This window comes from Thamnophis elegans, chromosome 2 (assembly GCF_009769535.1).
Source record: "Thamnophis elegans isolate rThaEle1 chromosome 2, rThaEle1.pri, whole genome shotgun sequence".
NCBI lineage: Eukaryota > Metazoa > Chordata > Lepidosauria > Squamata > Colubridae > Thamnophis > Thamnophis elegans.
The window spans coordinates 170207390-170232338 of record NC_045542.1 but is presented as its reverse complement, the minus strand read 5'-3'; the positions used below and the strand labels follow the sequence as shown (position 1 = coordinate 170232338).

Genomic DNA, 24949 nt, shown 5'->3' with positions numbered 1-24949 from the left:
GAGCGAGTGGGCAAGGATCAGGCAGCCTGATCCTCCCTCCCTCCCTCCCTCCCTGGGAAGCGCGGAGAAGAGCGGAAAGTCCAGTGGAGGCAGGAAGATTCTCGGTGCTCCCGAGAACTTCCTGCCTCTGCCGGTTGCTGGTTGCCCAGCTGGCACAGCCCCACGCGCAGCCCTCCTCCTCCGTCTCCCTTCTCTTCAGTCCCCAAAGGCTCTTCTCCTCCTTACTTGAGCTCAGCGGGAGCTGGGCACAAGGGATGGGTGGAAAACCACACCTTGGAAAACTTTGCCGGAAATGGAGGCGGGAAACCAGTGGTGGGTAGGGAAGCCCTGGAACACCCCCATGCTTTGCTGGTGGCCCCGCCTCCTAGGCAGGTTCGGGGAGGTTCTAGGAGGCCGGCCGCGCCAAACAAGCTACTGCCAATGAACGGCGATGGAACGGGTGGGGCAAGCGAGTAAGGTGGGAGGGGCAGGCGGTCCATGACGAGCATCTGCTACTATGAGGCAGGAGAACTGCATGTCTCACCTAATCTGACATTTTAGGTGTTTTATGATCACTCAGCACAAAAAACATGTTCCACACATAGTTGTTGACAAAAAACACTCCATTTGATATTATATACATCAGCTAAACATTTTTTTATCATAGAAAAAAAAATATTTTTCATTTTCATAGCATATAATCACATGTATACTATTACATAGTCAGTATCATGTTGTATTATTAAGTAATTACATCAATTCATCTTACCATCAACTACCAAAGAAAAAAAAACCCAGATATTAGCTCTTCTGCTCTCCATACACCATATTTATACCTTATCCGACACTTTCTTCCCCCTCACTTCTCCCCCTTTCTACATCCTTTCTTCCCTCCATCATTTTCTACTCTACTTCCCCTTCCTTTCTCCTTCTCCTCTCTCCCCTTGCCACTCCTCCTTATACACCTCATCTTCCCCCCTCACCCTCTCTCCTATCCCTCTCTTCCTATCTTTCTTCTCTCCTCTGCTTCCCACTCTTCCTCTAATTCACTTGGTGTATTTCAGCTTCTGAGCAAACTCCCTTTTGTGTTGATGGTATTTATAATTCCATTTCAATATACATAAAAAAGAAAAAATAGCTGTATACATGTACAATCATAATACATTAAAATCCAACACCCCTCCTCCAACTTAGTAAACTCCGCTCCCTCCCCCCCCCTCTGACTTCCCAGAACCAATACAAGGTCCTGTTTATAGCCTGTGCCACCTACTTATCTGACTGCCTTTCTGAAGGTAGTCCTGCTTTAGAGGTAGTCCTTGCTTAACAACCCAACTTGGACCAGAATTTCAGTTGCTGGGTGATGTCATTAAGCAAAAGATCGCATGATTGCACTATTTAGCAACATCACTTTCAAGTAATCCCAATTGTGGTCGTGAGGTCTCGTGTTTCTTGCCCTGTCAAGTTCACCTTCAATTCAATTCCCCCCCCCCCACATCTATCTCCCTCCTATCTTGGCCCTTTTGGCTGCCCTGCACTCCCATGGTCCTCTGAGCTGTTGCCCCCTGCTGGCATTTGCTAACCTTTTCTTCCTCCTACTGATGGGAGGCATGGGGCCTAATCCTCCCCAAGCTACGTCTGCCACTCCAGACTACAGAGGCACAAACACGCATGTACACAGATGTGTGTCTGTGCTGTCTGTTTGTCTCTCTGTTGCAAAGCTCTTCTCTTTTTTATCTGAAACTAGCTGATAACCGGTGTTGGCCGGGTATTTATTTATAAGGGGGGAAATGTCCAGACTGAACATAATTTCTAATGTTAGATTTCCCCCCTTACCAGAGGGAGGCCCCTTGTGGACTACTGTGAAGCCGTTACCATGGCAACTCCACTGCGCTGTACAGTAGAAGCCAGTATGGCAGTACAGCACAACAGGCTGTATCTTAACAGAATACAAACACCGAGGGGTGTTAGGGATGTCTTATCCTCACAGTATTTGTCTCCAGAGAGTAAGTCATCTGTGTAGCAAGTTTGGTTATAGAAAATCCTAGTGATGATGTTTCCTTCAATTAAATGGACCCAAAGTTCCACAGTCTCGATCTTTCTCATGGCTTAGTGGTGCAAATTCTGGTCCCAGTTTCGGTTGTAAGCCAAAGGCTACCTATTATCCTTCACTTCTTCAAGATCATCGTCTGAAGTGGTGGACTCTTCTTCTTCATCTTTTGCCTTTTTCTTCACACAATATACTGAAAAGACAAAAAGAAAAACAATAATACAATAATACAGTGGTCCACAGACTGCCAATTGGTGACCAATGAATTAGGGTGTTGGGACTAGAAAGTGAGAGATTGTGAGATCGAGTTCTCCTTTAAACCAGCAGGGGAACGTTAGATTAGCAGTCCCCAACCTTTCTGGTTTGAGGGCCTGGCCGGGGTGGGGGGGAGGGAGAGGGAAATCCGGCTGTGCAATTTGTGGGCCAACACACACAGCTCAACTTGCACAATGTGCATGCGCACAATGGCCAGCCGCTCTTGCAGCCTGGGGGCCACGCCCGGATAGTGATCCGCGGCACATAAGTTGGGGACCCCTGTTTTAGAACTCTTGTGGTCTGCAAGTCACCTTGTGGTGAGATAGGCGGCATAAATGGATGGATGGGTGGATGGATGGATGGATGGATGGATGGATGGATGGATGGATGCATAAATAAATAAACAAACAAACAAACTAATAAAACAAACAAATAAATAAATCTCTTCATTTCTTTTGAGTGGAGATTTTGGAAGCCATGAATCCTCTAAGAAGTCTCTCTCTCCTTAGAATAATATTGTTTTCCAACACCGGCAGTTTCCAATGTGCGGACTTCAACTCCCAGAATTCTACAACCAGCATGGTCATTGATGAGAATTCTGGGAGTTGAAGTCCACACACCTGGAAGTTTCCAAATTTGGAAAACAGGGCCTTCAAGTCTAAACCAGAATGGCAACCTCGTCTTTCTACAAAGCCCTCTGTAGGTGGTAGCATACTTACCAATACATCCAATGAATACCACCAATGGAATGACAGCAATCACCATTCCTCCTTCCCTTCTGAAATACACACCAGTTAAAACTGCAATGGGAGGAGAGGAAAAGAGTGTTTCCTTCCTGAAATGTGACTGAAATATTGGCATCCGTCTCTTTTTCCTAATGTTATATACCCCATTTGGCATGAAAAAGTCAAAGAATTTTAGGCATGTGATATCCATATCCTAAAGGTAAAAGGTAAAGGAACCCCTCGCATATACTTGCTAATTGTTCCTGACTCTAGGGGGCGGTGCTCATCTCTGTTTCAAAGCCGGAGCCAGATTTCTGAAGACGTCGCCAGGGTCATGTGGCTGGCATGGCTAAACGCTGAAGGTGCACGGAATGCTGTTACCTTCCCACCAGTGGTCCCTATTTTTCTACTTGCATTTTTACGGGCTTTTGAACTGCTAGGTTGGCAGAAGCTGGGACAACTAACAGGAGCTCACTCTATTATGCGGCGCTAGGGATTTCAACCACCGAACTGCTGACCTTTATGATCGATAAGCTCAGCCTCTTAGCCACTGAGCCACTGCATCCCTACAATCTATATCCTACATTCTTCTTAATATTGGAACAATATTCTTTTTCTTTTCTTTATTTATAAACCCATGTTAATAAGTCCCTTGTGTCTTTCAAGGCTTGTTCCTGTATAACATCTCTTGTACTACACATATTCCCTTGTTTAGGTTTTGTGTTGCTGTAAATATCCCCCACCCAGATTCTTCCAAGGAGAGTCTGCCAGACCCAACCCTTCCCCATCTTTCTCTAGCCTCTCACCAGCTTCTTCCATGGGTATGTCCAGCGGCTCCTGCAGGGCGTCATGCTCAACGTGACACCGGTAGTGGCTCCTCTCTTTGGGATCGATCCGGATGCTGAGCCAGTAGTGGTAGGTCCCATCTGAGTTGGGGGCCACGGACCCCTGGAGGGTGTCTTCCAGCCAGACCTCTCCATCTCTCCTCCAGAAGGCATCGATCTCTTTGGGGTAGAAGCCGTAGGCTCGGCAGAGGAGACTTTCCATGCCGTCAACCTCAGTCCTGCTGCTCATCGTCACCACTGGGGGCTCTGCTCCAGTGTAGAGAATGCAGAGAATTGTCAGGGAAAGAAAAGTCATTTGTTCACAATGTTTGATCCCAAAATTCGCCATCCCCAAATATTTGCATTCTGGTAATGCAGCTATGGGTCTGCTTCGTGGCTCAAGGGAAACCCTGGGGAACTGCTCCCAACTGGGTGTTTCCTGGACAACGGTGATGTCACTGGCTAATCCTTTCAAGCCAGAAGCACCTTTAAATAAAAGTGCTTTCAACACTACGGCGACTATCTAAGTGAGTAAGGATGTGTTTTTGTCCTTCTTTTTGTCCTATGCGTTTTTTTCAATCTCCCTAGTGGTCTCCCATCCAATTGCCAAACAGGCCCAACACCAAAGAGTAGGAGCTTTCCAATTCTTCTTTCCTTCAATAACCCGCCACCTTTTTCTCGTTATTCTGTGAATTTGTTGTGGTCCGCCAGTGGCCTGCAGAGCTAACAGCAGAGTTGGACAGTGAGGAGGTTGGGGAGGAACATGAGCCAGTCCGGGAGTCTAGGGAAGGCTCGGCCAAGGACTCTGCGTCGGAGCCAGAGAGGAGGTTAAGGACATCTAGTAGTGATGTGCGGCCTCCGGAGCCTCCGGAGTCTGACATCAGCAAGGCAGAAGAACAGTGTGAGCCTGTTCCCAGTATGTGCATGTACAGAGCTGCCAGAAGGCAAGAATAGTTAAAACAAAACGGTCGACTTGCGAGTAAGCCTTGGAGATGATTGGCCCCTCCCAAAAGAGGAGCAAACGGATGTGAGCCTTTGCAAGAAGCAATTAGTTCATTCTGTTTGGTTCAACCTCTGAGAAGCTCCGTTTGACTCTGTGCTCCGTTTGGCCTTGCAAAACTAATTGGCAATTGGGTCTCTGGCAGCATTTCAAAGGAGATAAAGATGTGTGCTTATCAGCATTACTGAACGACTGTGGCAGACATCTGAGGACTCTTCACAGACTGTTTGTGAATCATTACCGGCTGGAATGACCCTAATTCACAGCCGTTTAAATAATAGAGGGTTTTGGGGACTAAGCATGTGATTTATGTTTTATCAGGAAGCCTAGGTCAGAACAGATTTGAAACAACCTGCTCTTTCGTCAGTTGCTGTATTTTGTACCAACCAATTAAGACTCCGGACCATAAATAGACACCCTCTCCTCATATTCACTGTTGCCATCCTTACTCTTCCTTGCCCGAGTTTCTGTGCCGTAGTCCAGATATTTCTTCAGCCAGGCAAAGCACTCCCCTTCCAGGTAAATCTTCTTGCGCCAACCCCTGTCCAAGTCAGCATCCCATTTCTTCTTGGTCACTTCGGCCTCAGCGTTGGCTGCCGTCCAGTTGAGGGTGGCCTTGTTGAAACTGAGAAAGTCCTTCCCATCGTAAGCGTAGAGATCATACCCTCTCTCGCTCCCATCTTCCACCAGCTCACAGCCGTAAAGCCGCTGCCAGACGTGAAGCTCTAAAAGAGAGCAAAATTAGTGAGACATCACCGCACACTTCTGCAAGCTCTGTCGTAAAAGAAAACCTCTCCATCCCTGCTTTACCTCCAGTTTCCAGATTCCCTGACCAACCTAGAGGAAGGCAAAGGAAAGGGATAGTCATCCACTCGTCCCATCACCTACGCAGAAATGTGCCAGGTTTTTTTAAAAAAAATTATTTCAGAAATTTAAATACAAAATAAAGGGGAAAAAAGGAGGAAACAAATTAACACCCATCCGACACTAATAATCAAAATAAACAAGCAAAAAAGGAGCAAACAATGAATATCATTCACATGGATATTGAACGTAGAAGGTCCACCCTGCAAAAATATCAGATGTGTTCTCCTCCCCTTGTATAACAGGCCTGCAAACTGTTATAAACTTTCCCATCTTTCAGAGAACGTTCTAAACCCAGATAAAGGGTCTGTTTTCTAGGATCATGATGGCCTAAATCTCTCTCCTTCAAAAGGGGTAAGTGAGCGCATGTATAGAAATCCCGATACAAATGCATCCACCGTGTCCCTAGGACAAGCTTCCCGATTCTGATTGAAGCAGGACAAAGACACACGATTTGCAAAGTTTTATTCAAGCTTAGAAAGAAAGCAAAAAGCAGGTTGGGGGGGTCAGCCAAGCCTTCTCAAAGCAGGCAATTCCTTTGACTTTCCAGCCGAGCACTGCTGATTGTTTTGCATTCTCTTAGAAGTGAATCGCCTCCTTCCACCAGCTGAAGATAGTGTGACCCTTAAACCCTTTTTATTGTTTTCTCCAGACTTGGATTTGTTCTCCGGAATATTTTAAGTAAGCAAATTATAACACTGTATGATTCTGTGTCATAGCACAGGGGTCCCTAACCCCCAGGCCGTGGCCCACTCCATGCCACAACCCATTCGGAACTGGCTGGTAGGAGCAGCGGGTGAGCGCCTACCCATTAACAGCTCCACCTGCACAAGCAGTGAGCGAGCGCCTGAATGTATGCAGCTCCACTTGTGCTTGCACACAAAGCTCCATTTGTGCAAGGGGCAGGTGCATGCACCTGTCCCTTGCACACATGGAGAGGCGTTCACTTGCGGGCGCGCCTCTTGCTCACACAGAGCCACCCCCTTCCTCCTCCCCCTTCCCCGCCGGGCCACCAAGCTGGAAAAGTCGGGGACAGGTGGCATAGCATACTTGATCTCTAATTTCTGGTCCCATCCCCCATTTACCATTCTAGGGCTCAGGAAAATTTTATGAAATTAATTAGCATTACCATTCATTACCCTAGACAGGGGGGGAAATGGCAGATGACCGGCAGATAATTCTCTGGCTTGTAAACCTTTGATCTTGGTCTGGCTGTTAACCACTAACCAAGATAGTATAGTTCATCCGTCAAAAAACACACCTCACGTGCTCCATCGACTTTGTAGGATATTTAGCTGCCGGTCAGAATTTCATTGTTCAGCTTCTTCTCTCTTGGCAGATGGATTAATATCTATTATAATGGATTAAACAATTTAGCACTAGGCAGCAAACAAAATAAGAGACAACATTCCATTAAAGCAAATCAACACACACAACTAAAAAGAAGTCAGTTTAAGCCCCCATAAAATCTGAAATCCAACATTGTATACAACCCCACCAAATCGCCACATCTGAGCCCTAGTATTTGGGGGAAGAGCCTGAGATCGTAGTTAACCATAATCCTAACTATCCTAGTTTATTTTCTTATTGGCAAAGTAAATATCAACTGTTTTGGTTAATGGTGTGGAATGATTGGAAAGATGTTGGAGAGTCAACCAGAAGCCATGAGCTGGGAAGATGCAACTTCCCAGATGTCAGGGGTTCTATGGTACTAAGAACAAGTCTTGTCTAGATCAGCGGTCTACCAAACGTGGCAACTGTAAGATGTGTGGACTTCAACCAGGCTGGCTGAGGAATTCTGGGAGTTGAAGTCCACAAGTCTTAAAAGTTGTCAACTTGGGAGACCCCCAGTCTAGATCATTCCATATGGAGACAGAAAATCAGATGCAGGTACTCCTCGACTTATAACCATTTGTTTAGCAACCATTCAAAGCTACAACAGCATTGAAACAAGTGACTTTATTTAATTTACACATTTATTCATTCAATCAATTGCTATAGCCACTCAATTCAATCAAGGGACTCTGAGCAGCTTACAATTCTAAAATTATAAAACACTTTAAACAATTTAAAGGACATTAAAACAGTAAATACACCGACAAAATAAATGAGGATAAACAACAGCCATGAAGGTTGACAAACTAATAGCAAAAACAAGTAACTGGGCTCTTAACACATTCTGAGTCCCAAGTAGAGAGTCAGGTTTTTAAAGCTTTGTGAAATGCCAACAGGGTCGGGAGTCATTCTACTCTCTGATGGGAGAATATTCCATAAGGGTGCAGCAGAAAAAGCCCATTTTCTCTTTCCTGTCAGTCGACACTCTTTGGCTGACGGGATCTGCAGCATGCCCAATTTGTAGGATCTGATCGGAGGGATAGAAACTCTTGAAAAAAGACGGTCCCAAGACGGTAACCTGGTCCCTTGTCACATAAGGCTTTAAATGGGACAACCAGCGCATTGAACACAATGACAACCAGTGCAGCTCAAGGACTAATGTGTCACATGTCATGTAGCTGGCAACATTTTCCAGCAGCTGAAGTTTCCAAAGGCTCCTCAAGTTGATAGAAGTCCAATATCTAATTAGGATGTGTGTGAGCTATATTGATATTTTTAAATGTGTAAATGTGCCTCTGTTCTCCTAACCAGGGTAAGTCCAGGTTCTGCTGCTCCCTCGCTGTCCCTTCTTCCTCACCGCCAGCATGATGGCTGCAGGGACCTTTGTCTTGGTGTCTCTTGTCCCTGGGCTCCTGCAGAAGATCTATCCTTAGGGATTCTTCAGCATGGCTATTATCACTGATGTAAACACCACCACTTCTGGGCTTGGCTGGGCATCTCCAAGCTACAGCTGGAGTCTCACCTCATTGTGCCTTCGCCTTCGCCCTGCTTTGTGTCCACATTTCCCATTTGTCAGCTGTGACCAGGGGGGCATTTGCCCAGGTTCGCCTGGTACGCCAGTTGCGGCCCTACCTGAACCGGAGGCCCTCACAACAGTCACTCGAGCCCTTGTGATCTCTAGGCTGGAATACTGCAATGTGCTCTACATGGGGCTGCCCTTGAAGAGCATCCGGCGACTTCAGCTAGTCCAGAACGCAGCCGCGCGAGTGATTGTGGGCGCACCGCGGTTCGCCCACATAACACTGATCCTCCGTGAGCTGCGCTGGCTACCTGTTGATCTCCGGGTGCGCTTCAAGGTGCTACTCACCATTCATAAAGCCCTTCATGGTAGTGGATCTGACTATTTGAGAGACCGCCTTCTGCCAATTACCTCCCTTCGTCCCATCAGATCGCATAGAGTAGGCCTCCTTCGAATTCCATCCGCCAGTCAGTGCCGACTGGCGACTACGCGGAAGAGAGCCTTCTCGGTTGCAGCTCCGACGCTTTGGAACGATCTCCCCGTGGAGATTCGCACCCTGACCACCGTCCAGACCTTCCGCACAGCCCTCAAGATCTGGCTATCCCATCAGGCCTGGGGATAAGATCTTAATCTCGCCCCGCCCGAATGTCAAATGAATGTTGTGTTTTATTGGTTATTTTCCTTTATTCACATTTCTTTTGTGTCCTGTCTTACACTCCCCTCCTATGAAATGTAAGCCGCCCTGAGTCCCTTTAGGGAAAAGGGCGGCCTATAAATGTCAATAAAATCAAAATCAAATCAAATCAAATTTCTAGCCCCAGCTCTGATTCCCAGCTGGAGATCAGGTCCTGGTGTGCATTTGAACTTGCCTCAATGGCATTGGACACCAGCTCCGTGCCTTCAACCACTAGCCTTGCCTCTGGGCAAGCAGACCTGGACAAGCAAAGTAGAAGGTAGGAAGTGGGTGTGCAGTGGGATGATCAGGGTTCGTTCTCTTTTAACGACCCCATAATCTCTTGTGAGGTAGAGTCTGGGCAACTGAATGGAGCTGTCCGAATGCCCTTCCTGTCGCCAATACGGAGTTATATTCAGCAGATATATTCACAGTGTGCCCAGAGAAAGATGTATCTGCCTCCCCAACAGAATAACAGAGTTGAAAGGGACTTTGGAAGTCTTCTAGTTGAACCCCCTGCTCAAGTAGAGGAGATCTAAATTAAGATTTATTTCACTTCAGACCACTGGTTGTCCAGTCTCTTCTTAAAAACCTCCAATGACGGAGCACCTACAACTTCCTCGGGCAAGTGGCTCCACTGATTAATTGTCCTTACTGTCAGGAAGTCCCTCCTTAATTCCAAATTGCTTCTCTCCTTGACTAGTTTCCATCCATCGCTTCTTGCCTTCAGGTGTTTTGGAGAATAGCTTGACTTCCTCTTCTTTGGGGCAGCTTCTTAGATATGGGAAGACTGTTATCATGTCACCTCTTAGTCCTTCTTTTCATTAAATTAGAGCAGGGGTGTCAAACCTGCGTCGTCACATCCTCATCTTGTGACCTATTGCGACTTTTCCCCTTTGCTAAACTGGGGGCGGGCGTGGCCAGCGCGTGACGCATCTGGCCCACGGGCCATACATTTGATACCCTCTCACCCCCCTTCAAGGCAGGGAGCCTCTGCAGCGGCTCACGCGTGCCATTTTCTCTCTGATCCTCGACTTACAACCAATCCTTGCATTTACACACAGCATCCGCACAGTCACATGATCAAAATTGGGGGACTTGGCAACCGTTGTGTACTGACGACAGTATAGTAGCATCCTGGGGTCGCATCATCGCCATTTGCTGCCTTCCCAGCCGGTTTCTGACAAGCGAAGTCAATGGGGGACGTTGGATTTCTTTAAGGACCGTCATTGACTTAACAACAGCTGCAGTGATTTGCTTAACAACCGTGGTGAAAAGGTCATAAAATCGGGCGCAACCCACTCCACAATTGCTTTGCTTAGCAGCAGAAATTTTGGCCCTAATTGTGGTTGTAAGTCGAGGACTACCTGCCATCTAATGGAAGATTTGTGGCCTAGAACCGCTTTCTTATTTTATGATTCTTAGCTTATTCTTCTCATTTTATGTATTTCATGATTCATGGTGAATGTATTTATGATTATTATGATCATGATTGATCCCTTATATCTTTTATGTACACTGAGAGCTTCTGCACCAAAGACAAATTCCTTGTGTGTCCATCCACACTTGGCCAATAAGGAATTCTATTTAATTTAAACAAACAAGAGCCACTTTGGTACCGGGCTATAAGCAGGGAGGCCCTGAGTTCTAGTCCGCCTGAGGTACAAGGCCAGCTAGATAACCTTGAGCCAGTCACTCTCTCTCAGCCCTGTTAAGGAGGCAATGGCAAAGCCTAAATCTGGCCATGAAAACCGCAGCGGATTGTCCAGGCAGTCGCCGGGGTGAACAATAATACAACACCCTTTTCAGCAGATTGTCGTGACAGACCTCGTGGGTTTGCCTCCCCAAATGTTAAGATCTGGATGGGAAGAAAACATGTTTATTTATCACATTTATTTGTTGCCCATCTGGTAATGAAACAAAATAGAAGGGAAGGTTAAGATTTTCCATGCCTTTCTCCCTTTCCTGTTGCTCTACTTCTTGAGGCTGTTTTGTTTCCCTTCTGAAGATTCCTGCAACTATTTCTTTTTCCAGCTCGTCTTGCAAGGTCAGTCTCTCCTCTAGGCAGCCTTTAAATTAGAATTTATAAGCAACCCCACAGATTCATTAACTGTAAGAGATTAGCAAAAAGCCCCTTTGTGAATCACTTTATATCGAATACAAGAGGGTTAATTCCTGCCAACAACTGATTAAAGAAAAACATCTATGATGGAAGCCAAACACAACAGGATAAGCTGACTGCAAAATGGTCACCCTCTTGGCTGCTGGTGTCCTGTCCCTTTAGGACCTCCTTCTGTGATGGTGAGTTTATCATGGTTTTATCTTACGTTAATATTAAAACTTGTATATTGAACTGTCCACATATTTTTAAAGAGGGAGGAGGGGGAGGGAGAGGAGAAGAGTGTGAGACAGATGGCAAGAGAGGGATGGCAAGAGGGATGATAGGTAGGTAGGTAGGTAGGTAGGTAGGTAGGTAGGTAGATAGATAGATAGATAGATAGATAGATAGATAGATAGATAGATAGATAGATAGATAGATAGATAGATAGAAAGAAAAAGATTCTTCTTTGTGGGAGCCCCTCCAATATTGGAGTACTGCTATCATGTCACCCCTAATTCTTCTTTTCTCTAGACTAGCCAAACCCAAATCCTGCAACCATTCTACATAGGTTTTAGTCTCTAGTCTAGGCCTTTGATCATCTTAGCTGCTCTTCTCTGAACTTTTTCCAAAGACTCAACATCTAATTTGTAGTATGGTAACCGAAATTGGTGCCATATTCCAGGGATGGCCTTACTAGGGCTTCATAAAGTGGTACTAATACATCACGTCATTTTGATTCTATGCCTCGGTTTAATACAACCCAGGATTGTATTACCTTTTTTTGGCTTCTGCTGCACTTTGCTGGCTCATATTCACATGATCGTCCACTAGGATTCCAAGGTTCCTCTCACAGTTACTGTTTTTAAGTCACATCTCACCTAATCTGTACTTATACATTTGATCTTTCCCACCTAAATATAAAACTTTGCTTTTATCCACATTAAAATTCATATTGTTGCATAGGGCCCATTGTTCAAGTTTGTCAAGATCTCTTTGGACCCTGAGCTTCTCTTCTGGGTGTTGGCTGTTCCTGCCAGCTTAGTGTCATCTGCAAATTTGATGAGTTCCCCTTCTATTCTCTCATCTAAGTCATTTATAGCAATAGCAATAGCAGTAGACTTATATACCGCTTCATAGGCCTTTCAGGCCTCTCTAAGTGGTTTACAGAGAGTCAGCATATTGCCCCCAACAATCTGGGTCCTCATTTTACCCACCTCGGAAGGATGGAAGGCTGAGTCAACCCTGAGCCGGTGAGATTTGAACCGCTGACCTGCTGATCTAGCAGTAGCCTGCAGTGCTGCATTTAACCACTGCGCCACCTTGGCTCTTTATGAAGCTACTGAAGAGTACTGGGCCTAAGATGGAGCCTTGTGGTACCCCCTGTTTACTCTATGTAGATGCAGTTCCATTAAAGACTACTTGATGAGAATGAAATAAGATTGGTTTGGAGTGATCTGTTTTTGACAAACCTGTGCGGGCTATAGTGATAACTTTATTTGTTTCTAGTTCTTTGCAGGTCTGTTTTTTGATGATCTTTTCCATGCTCTTCCTGGGTTTTGATGTTAGACTGATTGGTCTGCCATTTCCTGGATCTGTTTCCCCCCCCCTTCCTTGAAGATGGGAATCACATCACCCCTTTTCCAATCCTCAAGTACTTCCCTGGTGGATGCGGTACAGTGGTTCTGAGATAACCTGCCAGTGATAGGTGGGAGATAGAGATAGAGAGGGAGGGAGAGAGATGATAGAGGGAGAGGGAGAATAGATGATTGATAGATAGATGATAGATAGATAGATAGATAGATAGATAGATAGATAGATAGATAGATAGACAGACAGACAGACAGATAGAATGTTGTTGCTCTACTTTGTGTTTGTGTGTATAATAAATTTTATCAGTGTTGTATATCAATGACTGCATGACCTCTGCAGATGCCATATGCTAAATAAATAAATAATAAATAAGACCTCTCCCAAGCCAGCCCAGCAGCGGATAGCTGTAAAAACTGAGCAGAGAGGTGGCTGGGTGTGGTGGTGTTGGAGTGGGTGAGAGAGGGAAGGTGTTTGTTTGGAAAACCAAAGCAGCCTGAATCAGCCTAAGTTAAGTAGAAGAGTTGCTGTTCTTCAGGAGGAGAGCTCACAAAGTAGTGGAGGAACAGAATTATAGTAGCTAGAGAAAGAATACTATGGTGAACAGTATTAGCCTTTGAATACTTGTAGGTGTGTTGCCTACAGGCCAGGTGGGATTATGTTGGCTCTCTGGGGTTTTGGAGTCCACTAACCTGGATATACATGAAAGAACTTGTGACACCAACTAATATGTTAAAAAAAAACAAAAGCATATGAAGGATGAGAGCTGTTAGAATATTTATGACTGGGAGAGACATGGTAACAAGGTCAGCCAATGAATAGGCATAACCAAGTCAGCCAATGGGAGATGAAGCAGATCTGAGTCTGTGCAGAGAATTGAAACAGAAATTTAAGATTGTCTGCTCTGAACTCTGAGATGAAACTGTTCTCTCCTGCTTGTGTTCTTCTTGTAACTTCTACCACGTTGAAAGAACCTACTATTGGTATTGTACATTTATTCATCTGTTATTATGTATATGAAGAAGTTAATGAATCCAGCTGAATCAGTTATCTGTGTGTGACAAGAGCATTTTTTCCCCATGTGTAAATTAGACTGGCCCAAGGATATGAGATTTCCTGGCCTTACCTCGGCTTTGGTTGTTCTGCTGCAGGATATTCTCCAGGTCCTTCCTGAAACGCTGCCCAGAATGGGAAGCTCTCTTGGTCATCCAGTTCCAGAAGTGGGGGTCTTCTTCCTCAATCTTCTTCATCCAGGGCGCTCGGGACATGGCCCGCTCGGTGATGCTGTTGTAGGAACCAGCAAGGAAGCCATCCCCATAGCCCAGAGCAGTGAACTGGGGCAGGTCCCCAATGGATTCTGATACGGCAGTGTACAGATAAAGCAGAGAATGGGTGTGTCCATCTGGAAAACAAGGGTGGAGTTTCAGATACGGCAGGAAGGAACACTTCCGTAATGTTCAATGGAGTCATTTGTTGATGGCCATCAATTCAGTCTTTTACAATCTCAAATTTTCTGGAGACAGAAAAGGTTACAGGAAGTCCTCGACTTACGACCACAACTGAGCCCAAAACATCTATTGTTAAGTGAGATGTTTGTTAAGGGAGTTTTGTCCCATTGTACGACTTTTCTTGCCACACTTGTTAAACGAATCACTGCAGTTGATAAGTTGGTAACCTGGCTGTTAAGCAAAATCAATGGGGAAACCAGATTCACTTATCAAAAAGGTTGCAATCACATGACCTCAGGACATAGCAGCAGTCGTAAGTATGAACCCATTGCCAAGCATCTGAATTTGGCTCACGTGGTCATGGAACCGCTACAAAGGTCACAAGGGTGAAAAAGTGTGGAAAATGGTCTTAAGTCTTTTTTCAGAAATACAGGATAAAAGAAGTCAAACAAAATAAATTAAATAAGTCTCAAACAGCACAAATAATAATTTCAGCCAAGATGCTTGGTATTTATTTGTGCCCCTTCCACACTGTTGTAGTATAGTGTGATAACTTTTTTATTTACCCATGCAATAAAACAATCCCTCCACCAGCTAATCTTGTGAGAAAATAATAAAGTTGCAGGCTACCCAAATCTTAACAACGCTGAGTGGCTCACAACAATCAAAGAAATTGAAATATAAGTTTGAAATGCAGAATCCCACAACCTGGGCATCATTCCTCAATTATTTTATAACCCAAAATACCATATTTTTGGAGTATAAGACACACCTCCCCCCCCCTAAAAGAGTGTGCAAATGTTGGTGCGTCTTATACATCGAATACAGCTATTTTTGGCCTCCTGAAGCCCTACCCTTCCATCCCATTTTTGTGAAAAATGGGCCGTTTTTCGCAAAAAGGGAGCCATTTTTGCCTTCTCCCATCCCCAAGAATCACTCTGCAGGCTTCAGCAGGGACGGAGTATGGGAAAATTCTCCCGTTATTGTGAAAAATGGGAGGAAAATGGGCCACTTTTTGCAAAAAACGGGAGGGGGTGTTTTTGCCTTCCCCCACCCCCCAGGAAGTGGCTTCAACAGGGCTGGGCGAAGGCAAAAATGCCCCGGTTTTCTTACTTTCCTCTTCGAAATCTTGGTGCGTCTTGTTAGGAATATAATTCTAACGGTTCGGTTGGCAATATATAAATCATGTAACAATGCTGTACCTGTTTTCTTTAAATCATACCATAAAATGTGATTGGTTGCTGTTTTCCTCAATCGGCCATAAGAGGGACTGTTAGCTCTCTGTTCGTTAGATGCTGGGCTGATCTGATCTGAGTGCCCTGAGCTATTGTAGGTTTTGCAACTGTTAGCAAACCTTGATTACTGGACTGATTATATGTTACTGGACTATGTTATTTGGATTATCCCTTAACTGAAAGACGTTGATAACTGTCTTATCCGTGTATGATTTGGACTGTTTGATGGACTCTGGTACCTCTATTTCCACGAAAGTAAAAGCCTATTGAAACTGCAATGTCTCTGTATGCTGGTTTGTGTGTTCTCCAAAAACACTCTCACAATGCTTCTCTGAACGTACTCCCTCTCCCAATGGGGAGCTTACCTAACACGTCTCATACACTGGTGTGTCTTATAGTCCGAAAAATACGGTAAGTATTATTTATGATGCTTATGACCATGTAGGATTGAAACCCTGAACCTAAAAATTCAACAATGTGTCCTAGTTGTCTGTTTAGTATTTTAAATGCAATTAAGATAGTCCTCGACTTACGACAGTTCATTTAATGGCTGTTCAAACTTACAACACTGAAAAGAGTGTCTTATGACAGTTTTTCACACTGACGACCGTTGCAGCATCCCCATGATCATGCGATCAAACTTCAGACACTTGGCAACTGTCTCATATTTGTGACACTGTTACTCCTGGAGTCACGTGATCTCCTTTTGCGGCCTTCTGACAAGCAAAGTCAGTGGGGAACCCGGATTCATTTAACGACCTTGTCACTAACTGAACAACTGCCGTGGTTCACTTAACAACTGTGTCAAGAAAGGTTGTAAAATGGGAACAAAGTTTACTTAACAAATGCTTCGCTTACCAACAGAAATTTTGGGTTGAATTGTGGTCGTAAATCAAGGATTATCTGTATATTATATGTGTTCCCTTCTAAATGGGTTGTTTCTTATACTCTTTATGCTTCTCTCTGCTAGTAGGAAGACAGGCTAAGAGGCGCTGGGGGATGTGGGGTGGAACACTATCCAACATGGAAAATAAATAGAAGAGAACAAACAAAAATATTTTCATAGCTAAGGGCGTATCTAAACATACATCTGTGTTTGTCCAAAGTCCACATCCTATTGTTCTGGCTAGATTCCCAGATTTTTTCTATACCCTTTGGGACTTTCCAAAGCCACCTGAGATCCGCCTAATAACATGTGTTCTTTTCTTCTGCTTTTCCATTGGTTGTTCCTCCAACACACCACCAACACACCTTTGGGCAAGCACCTGACTGTCAGGGAGTGCCGGTGGGCAAAGGTCCACCTTTGATCCCGCTATCAAATTTAAATGGCCACCCATCTCACCCGAAAGTTAACTGTTTGCTGCCTGCAACACCAAGATATCAGAATCAGAATCAGAATAGAGCTGGAAGGGAGCTTGGAGGACTTCTAGTCCAGCCCCCTGCTCAACCAGGAGAGCCTATACCATTTCTGGTAAAGGTACAGATGACTGGCCAGTCTCTTCTTAAAAACCTCCAGTGATGAAGCACCTACCACTTCTGGAGGCCAGCTGTTCTACTGCTTAATTGTCCTCACTGTTAGGAAGTTCTCCTTAATTCCAGGTGGCTTCTCTCCTTGATAGTTTTTCATCCATTGTTCCTTGTCTGACCTTCAGGTTCTTTGGAGAATAATTTGACTCCCTTCTCTTCTTTGTGGCAGCCCCTCAAATATTGGAATATTATTATCCTGTCTCCCCTAGAACTTCTTTTCTCTAGATTGGCCATACTCAAATATGTTTTAGCCTCCATGCCTTTAATCCTCTTAGTTGCTCTTCTCTGCACTTTTTCCAAAGTCTCAAAATATTAAAGGACATCAGTTTATAAAATGTAAGATAGCATTAAGGCATACAAAGGATTAGATGTTAACAGACCCAATGGACTTTTGCAAGATTTCCAGGGTCCCCTGAGACCTCCCTCCCCTGATGACCCAATCAGATCTTGAAAGACCTTCGGAAAATAAACTGCGTTTAAGCTAACTTCTCGGTAAGGGGGAATGTTTCCCGAAATAGACGCCAGGTTAAGAGAGATTTTTGCAAGCAGCGAAGCCAGCGCGGTGGGACGCTTGGGCTGAGAACCATGGGCGTTGCAGTCCACTTCCCTTTTGCGGGCTCTCGAGTCCCGGTCGCACCTGCCCACCTGCTCCACGGCGATCGCGGCTTTCTCGATTCGTGGCTCCTGGATTCGTCCCTTCCTCTCGCCGCGTCCACCTAGGAGTTTCATCCTTGCAGCAGCAGCAAGAATCCTGGCGGGCAGGCCAGGCGGGGCGAGAGGAGAGGAGATCGCCCCTAGGCAAACCCACGCGGCGAAGCCCCCCCTCCCCGTCCTGCTCTCCTCCGGCGCCCACGGACACTCTCCCCGCTACTCACCGGAGTAGCCGCTGCGCAAGAGGAGCAAAAGAAGCGCCGGGAGGAAGAAGATCCTGCAGTCTGAAGCCCTTCGGAGTCTAGCCACCCTCCGCTCCCCGGACCCACGGGGGATCCTTCCTTCGGCGAAGTTCCAGGGGATCCGCAGGAAAAGATCCAGGCGATCCATGATCGAGACGTCCGAGTGGCTCTCGCGAACAACCGCCCTTAGGACGAGCCTCCCGGATACGCAGATCGCGAACAGCGCTCCGGCTGATCAAAAGCCAGTGTGGGGTGATCGATCGCTCCGCCTCCCAGATTCAGCGAACCACGCCCCGAGTGGAAAGCACCTGTCCGGACACCTGAGCAGGTGCATCCGGCGGGAAAAAGGGAGGCGGCCGATTGCTGCTGCTTCTCCCAAGCTAGGCGCTTCTCCTCGGTTTCTGGCACCTTCCTGGTTCGTAAATGTGTGGATAGGTAGTCTTCGACTTCCAGTAGTTCGTTTAGTGACCGTTTCAAGTTACAACGGCGTTAAAAAAAGGGATTTATGCCCGTTTATCATCCTTAACAATTGTGGGAAGAAATATCCATCTGGTTCAGTTCCAAGCCGGGAGAAAGGCCAAACTGGAGCCTGGAGGCTGATTGGAAAGATGGTTGAATGATGATCGGAACCACCAAGCACATGTTCCTGGGCAGAGTTGAGAGGGGGGGGATTTGCACCTGGGCTTTGTATTTTTTTGGAATTATTTTTATTTTAATTGAACAAAAACACAAAAAAAGAATCATCCTTCATTACAACTTGTAGAAAGTGTATCGATTGGTTACAGATAACTTTCGTGCATTTCTTCCACAATCATTACTTATAGTTCATATTATAGTATACACTTTAAATCAAAAATCTTTGTATATCTTACTATCAATGTACCACAATTCTCATTTGACTACAATTATTTGAACATGCTTTTACCTCAAATCATTCATACTTAAAGACACAACCACATAATGGCATTCATTAGCTATTTCAAAAAATCCTCCAATAACATTACACCTTTATAACATCTTTTAAATAAAAGTCAATTAATAAAGTTTCTAAACCTCCCCCCCTTTTTTCCCAACTCACTGTTTAGAATTTATATCCAAGTTACTTTTGCCAATACCATAGCATGTATATATTGTTAAACAATGACCATTAATATTTCCTTGTTATTATTATAATTGGCTAAAAATCATTTACTATTTACATCCCATCTCTTCTCATCAGACCCCCCCCCAAAAAAAACCTTACACCTTTATAACAAGATCTAAATAAAAATTTGTTAATAAAATTTTATAGGTCTTTTTCCCAAGTCACAATTTGCAATTTATATCCAAATTTCTTTTACTAGATTACCATGCATGTATATATCATTAAGCTGTATCCATTATCATTTCCTTATTGTTATTATAGTTAATTAATTGTTGGCGAATAAACATTTGATAACAATTTAAAACAATCTAAGAGTTACAAAATTCCTACTTATTAATCACCAAAATCAACTATTTTTTTATTATCAACTTTTATTGTCAACCTGTATCTTTCCAGTAACAAAACAATCTTAATCTCTCTTGCCAATTGTGGTGTCAGTCTTCTTTTTATCTCCTTTATAAGGTTTTTATAAACTTCTCTCCGCACTTTGTTGCTTGAAGGGTCTCTCAGGTAATCTCGTTGCCCACAAGTTGTTACTAAAATTAGCTTGTCTCTGGTTGTCAATCTTGCTTCTGAAAAAAATTCTCTTCTTATGTCTATCATCATTAGTAATTTTTTTCTTCTGTGTCCTGGAATCTGGAGTAGAGCTCCAATTCACCAAATTCCCTTTTCCATATTCCCTTCTTTGCATTTGAATTTTTGGGGCTCCAACCCCATCATCTTTTGCTGTGAGAAAGACTAGTCTTTCCAACTTCTTCTCAGTTCTCCCAAATCCTTCCAATAGACTTTGAATTCCAGCCAAGATATTTTGGAATTTTAAGGTTTCCTCATCTGAATATTGATCCATGTTTCCAAAACAGAAGAAAGAAAGAAAAAAGAAAAAAACTAATAGCCAATGCCACTCTAGCCTTCCAGGCCTCTTTTATTATTTATTTTAGATTGACTTGAACACGTTCTTTTATGCTCTTCAAAGGAGAAGGGTTCTGTTCCCCCCACTTTTTTGCCTGCCAAAATAGTTCTCAGAGGCACCTGTGAAAACAATTCGTGCTCTTGGCTCTTTATCAGTTTCTGTAAACAAGTTGCAAACCTTTCAGCTACAAAGTTAGTGAAGTCAAATATGGAAAGAAAAGAGATACGTTGTTTCAAAAATTCCAGCCTCTGACCTCTGAGTGGCAGTGTACTAATTTTTCACCTTCTAATATTTATTTTATAGGAAACAACGTTCTTTAGGTTTCTTTTAGTGGGATTTAATAACAAGTAATAGGAAGAATTGTTAAAATAAGAAGGAAGGTTTTAATCCAGAAGTAAAAAAATAAAGCAACAAAAATACATATCTTGAATACATATTGGAAAGAAAGGTTGATACTATATGGAACAAAACTGTGACTGAATCTGGATGTTCTGCTTCAGATAACACGAATCCTCCTCCCAGAAGGTAACAAGGAAAACAGGTCATGAAGAGAATGTGTAGCAGCCCTGACAATCCTGCAGACCCTGGTCAAGCATCACTTGTATGCTATATCCTGGATAGACAGAAGTGAACTGCCAATAATAGTTTCTACCATCCTCACCACTCTCTGCACCACCGTCCTGTCTGAAGCAGTAAGGCTTCCAAACCAGGCAGTAAAGCAATATGACAGGGTGCTCTCAATCGTCCCTCTATAGAAAGTGATGAGGACAGGGGAAGGAAGATGTAATCCTATTTAACTGCTGTGAAAGTATTTAGAAATTATTTTTAGATGAACAATGCAACAAAAAATATGCTACTGTAGAGGCTCTGGCAGTGGTGGGATTCAGCCAGTTCGCACCCATCATTTGGGAGAGAACCGATTGTTAACTTTCTGAGCAGTTTGGTGAACTGATTGTTGAAAAAAATCATTAGGGCAGAGAACCTGTTGTTAAATTACTTGAATCCCACCACTGGTCTGGAGAGGTGTAAAAAGTTAGCTTTTTCAAGCAATCCCACTCCAAAGAATCTCTTGGCTATAGTACCTGTTCAGTGTTATCTCTGATTCCGTTTAGAAACAAATTTTGTATTCTTGCCTTCTTGGCATGAAGCCAAGAAACAGCTTGTCCAAATAATTTAAGTTTTCATCACACATTCAGTATTGGCTGACTAAGGAAAGTCTCTTTTGAGTTGAGCTCAACTCATAGAGTGATCCTTGCTGGCTGAGGAATTCTGGGAGTTGAAGTCCACCCATCTTCTGGAAGTTGATTCACACATCTTCATGTGGCCAAGGATGAGAAACACTGTCTTAGAATGCTAGTGTACATTTTTGGAAGCAATGCAGAAGTATTATGCCTTGGCCGTCTTCTTGGCGTTTTACTTTTCCAGCAGTGTTACTCAGGGAGGAAGGGAGGGGGTAGGGGAAAACTTTTCTGAAAGTGAAGGTAAAAGTACCAAGTTAAATAAAAATATTCCAAAATGGTTATAAAATAGGACAAAATCAATTAAGGTAAGCTCTTTAAGAGAAAAGCTCTTTAAAATGTCTTTAAGTCAAAAATTTTTAACTCAAATTTCTTTTAAGTCAAATTAAATTTCTCTGTGTAATTTCCTGATTTTATTTATCTCTTTGAGGTTTTGTACTAACAAGCTCAATTATATTTAAAATCAATCAGGGATTGGCCTTTAATTATCCCTCTTTTGGTCATTTTTATTCTGATAATACTTTAAATTTGTTTTTTGATTCTAGCTTGGAAGAACAAGCTAGAAAAAGATTTAGACAAAACACCAGACAAAGGTAGATGAGTATTTGCTCCAAAATTAGGTATGGTTTTAATGAGATGGCTGGTATTTAATTTGTATTTATAGCTTACTGGAGGTTTGTAATGAATGGTAGCAATGCATACTTTATTTACATTGTTTGATTTATTTACATTGTTTGATTTATTTACATTGTTTGAATTAAATTGTTATGCTTTTGTAACGGGGTGGGGGATTGTCTTGGAAATGATGTTCAATAGAAAATGCAACGCAGAATCCTTAAAATAAGATTTCAGATTACAATAAGGTGACTTTTGTGGCATGATTTTGATCAAACAATTCACAAATGGAGCCTTCATTTGATTGACTCATAGTTAAGTAATAATTAACTCACTCTCTTGTACCAAGAAAGATGGGCTGTGAATCAGAAAAGCAAATAGATACAGTACAGTTAACATCAACAATAACTTAAATAAAGGATCAGGGTGGAGGTGGGATCTTATCTAATCGACTAGCTATCTTTTGAAATGGAACTTCCCTCTGGGCCCCATGCCAATTGTCAGAGCCAAGTTTAAGCCCTTACAGAAGACCAAGAGGCTGGGGACAGACCTCATTTCAGGGGAGTGAAATTCCAAAGGGTGAGAGTCAGAGGTGGTATTCTACCAGTTCTGACCGGTTCTCCCGAACTGGTAGCGGAAATTGTGGGTGGCCCCGCCCACCCACCCCAGCTCTATGGCATCCCATTTAGGCCCTTTTTTAGCCCAAAGCACATGCGTGGAAGGCTTAGTGCATGCACGGGGTGGCATGGGTGAGTGGAGTGAGTATGCGCAGACTCTCACATTCGCAAATCAGTAGGGAAGGTAATTAAATACCACCCCTGGTGGAAGTCCCTTCTCCTGGAGCCTGCCAGATGCATTTCCTTGGTTGACAGGATCTGCGTTATGCCCCTTCTGACCTCCCAAGTGGACCAGAATCAGAATCAGAATCAGAATAGAGCTGGAAGAGACCTTACAGCCCCATTCCCAAGCAGGAGATCCTATATATCATTTCAGACAAGTGGCTGTCCAGTGTCTTCTTAAAAGCTGCCAGCGATGAAGCACCTATAATCTCTGAAGGTAAGCTATTCCACTGGTTAATTGTCCACACTGTTAAGGACTTTCTCCTTAATTCCAGGTCCTTGATTAGTTTCCATCCATTGTTTCTTGTCCTGCCCTCTGGTGCTTTGGAAAATAAGTTGACCCCCTTCTCTTTGTAGCTGCCTCTCGAATACTGCAAAGAGCCGAGGTGGCGCAGGGGTTAGAGTGAAGTACTGCAGGCTAATTCAGCTGACTGTTAGCTGCTGTTCAGCAGTTCAAATCTCACCAGCTCAAGGTTGACTCAGCCTTCCATCCCTCTGAGATGGGTAAAATGAGGACCCAGATTGTTGGGGGCAAGAGGCTGACTCTGTAAACCACTTAGAGAGTGCTGTAAAAGCACTATGAAGCAGTAATATAAGTCTAAGTGCTATTGCTGATACTATCATGTCCCGCTTTTCCTTCTTTTCTCTAGACTGGCCAAACCCAAATCCTGCAACCGTTCTTTATATGTTTTAGCCTTCCGGCCTTAAATCACCTTAGCTGATTTCTTTGCACTTTTTCCAAAGTCTCAACATCCTTTTTGTAATGTGGTGACCAAAACTGGATGCAGTATACTCCAAGTCTGGTCTTATTAAGGCTTTCCAAAGCGGTACTAATACTTAATGAGATTTTGATTCTATGTCTCTGTTTATACAACCAAGGACTGTATTAGCTTTTTGGGCTGTTGACCAGACCAGTCCCATTGGGATAAGATAGTTCCTCGGATAGCCTGAACCCATGCCATGTGGAGCTTTAAAAGTAATAATCAACACCTTGAATTGGATCTGGAAAGAAATCGGCAGCCACTGTCACTAGCACAACAGAGGTCTTACATGGGCCACCCTAGGGCCACCAAGAATTGTTCGAATTGCTGCATTTTTTGCCAAGTGTAGCTTCCAAAGTGTCTTCCAAGGGTAGCCCCTTGTAGAGCTCATAGCAGTAGTCCAAGTGCAAAATGACCAGGGCATGAGTGACTGGTTCACACCGTGAAGTTGTGGAAAAAACTCTCCTAACCACGACTGCCACTTGGCTTTTTGAACATGAGGCCCTCTCTGTTGCTCCTGCAGAGAAGCACTTACTCACACCACAGCCTTCTCCCATAAGAAGTGATTGCTCAGTTCCACAATGACTGGCTGCAAAATCAGTTGTGGTCATAAGTCGAGGACTACCTGTTTTCAACCATGAAGCTTGCCTGGCTGAAGCCATCTTGGAGCTTCAGTGATGCCACACTGGAGCTGAGGGATAGGGAGTGGGGATTAGATAGCGCCAGGATTGTATAATCAAAATAAAATACTTCCTCTTGGGAACCAAGGACATTCTCATACCTGACCGGAGGAAATAGGAGTGATGTCACCAATCAACCAGACAGCACCTTGATTGAACCTTGTGACTGATTGTTTGGGGTTGATGGACGAACTTTTACTTTTCATTAGGTGAAAACTGCGGGAACTTTCAGAGTCGGTTTTCACCAGGTTGTGCCAATGTGATATATCCAATAAAGCTATTCTTTAAGGAATTCATCTGCCTCGGAGTTTTGCTCACTATGGGTCTATTGCTTGGAACCCTGACACCTGTATTACAATCCATGGGGTCACTACAGTGATGTGCAGTGAGGTTTATGGCAGGTGAGGCACACAAGTTTCTTCAGTTTCTTCACTTTACCCTCTGTTATGAGATGTAGATCAGAAGTGTCAAATTCAAGGCCCGTGGGCCGGATCCAGCCCATGGGGTGCTTAGATCTGGCCCGTGCAGCCATCGGTCGCTCGCTCTTTCACCCACCCGAGTCGCCAGGGCGCCGCTCTGGCTACCTCCGTCCATCCGCATCCGGCAGCTGCGGCGACATCACAAAGACGAAGAGTGAGAGGTCAAAATCTGGCTGGGAGAGGGCCCCGCTGCCGCTTAGGCAAGGCATCGAGGCTCCTCCGTCTCCAAGCCACTTCGTCTTGATGACGTCACCGCAACCTCCGGGTGCGG

The 24949-nt window shown here is 44.2% G+C and overlaps 1 protein-coding gene across 2 annotated transcripts; it reads right to left on the bottom strand.

Moving 5' to 3' along the window:
* Positions 1 to 1926: 1926 nt before the first annotated feature.
* On the bottom strand, positions 1927 to 18210 carry LOC116503391 (major histocompatibility complex class I-related gene protein-like). Of its 2 annotated transcripts, XM_032209784.1 has the most exons (6): positions 17995 to 18210; positions 14036 to 14311; positions 5280 to 5555; positions 3813 to 4097; positions 3001 to 3081; positions 1927 to 2219 (listed from the first exon to the last, which is right to left on the bottom strand). In XM_032209784.1, exons 1-6 carry the CDS (start codon positions 18158 to 18160, stop codon positions 2131 to 2133), a joined length of 1173 nt encoding a protein of 390 aa, XP_032065675.1. In that variant the 5' UTR covers positions 18161 to 18210; the 3' UTR covers positions 1927 to 2130. The 2 variants fall into 2 exon arrangements, with proteins under 2 accessions (XP_032065675.1, XP_032065676.1); XM_032209785.1 differs by lacking the exon at positions 3001 to 3081.
* Positions 18211 to 24949: the final 6739 nt, after the last annotated feature.

Excerpts from the sequence above, each read along its gene's own strand:
- LOC116503391 (XM_032209784.1), bottom strand. The coding sequence starts at position 18,160 with ATGGATCGCCTGGATCTTTTCCTGCGGATCCCCTGGAACTTCGCCGAA. Across the intron at positions 14,312-17,994 it reads CTTGCGCAGCGGCTACTCCG|ATGGACACACCCATTCTCTG; the intron begins GTGAGTAGCGGG and ends CTTGTTTTCCAG. Across the intron at positions 5,556-14,035 it reads GCAGAACAACCAAAGCCGAG|AGCTTCACGTCTGGCAGCGG; the intron begins GTAAGGCCAGGA and ends GCTCTCTTTTAG.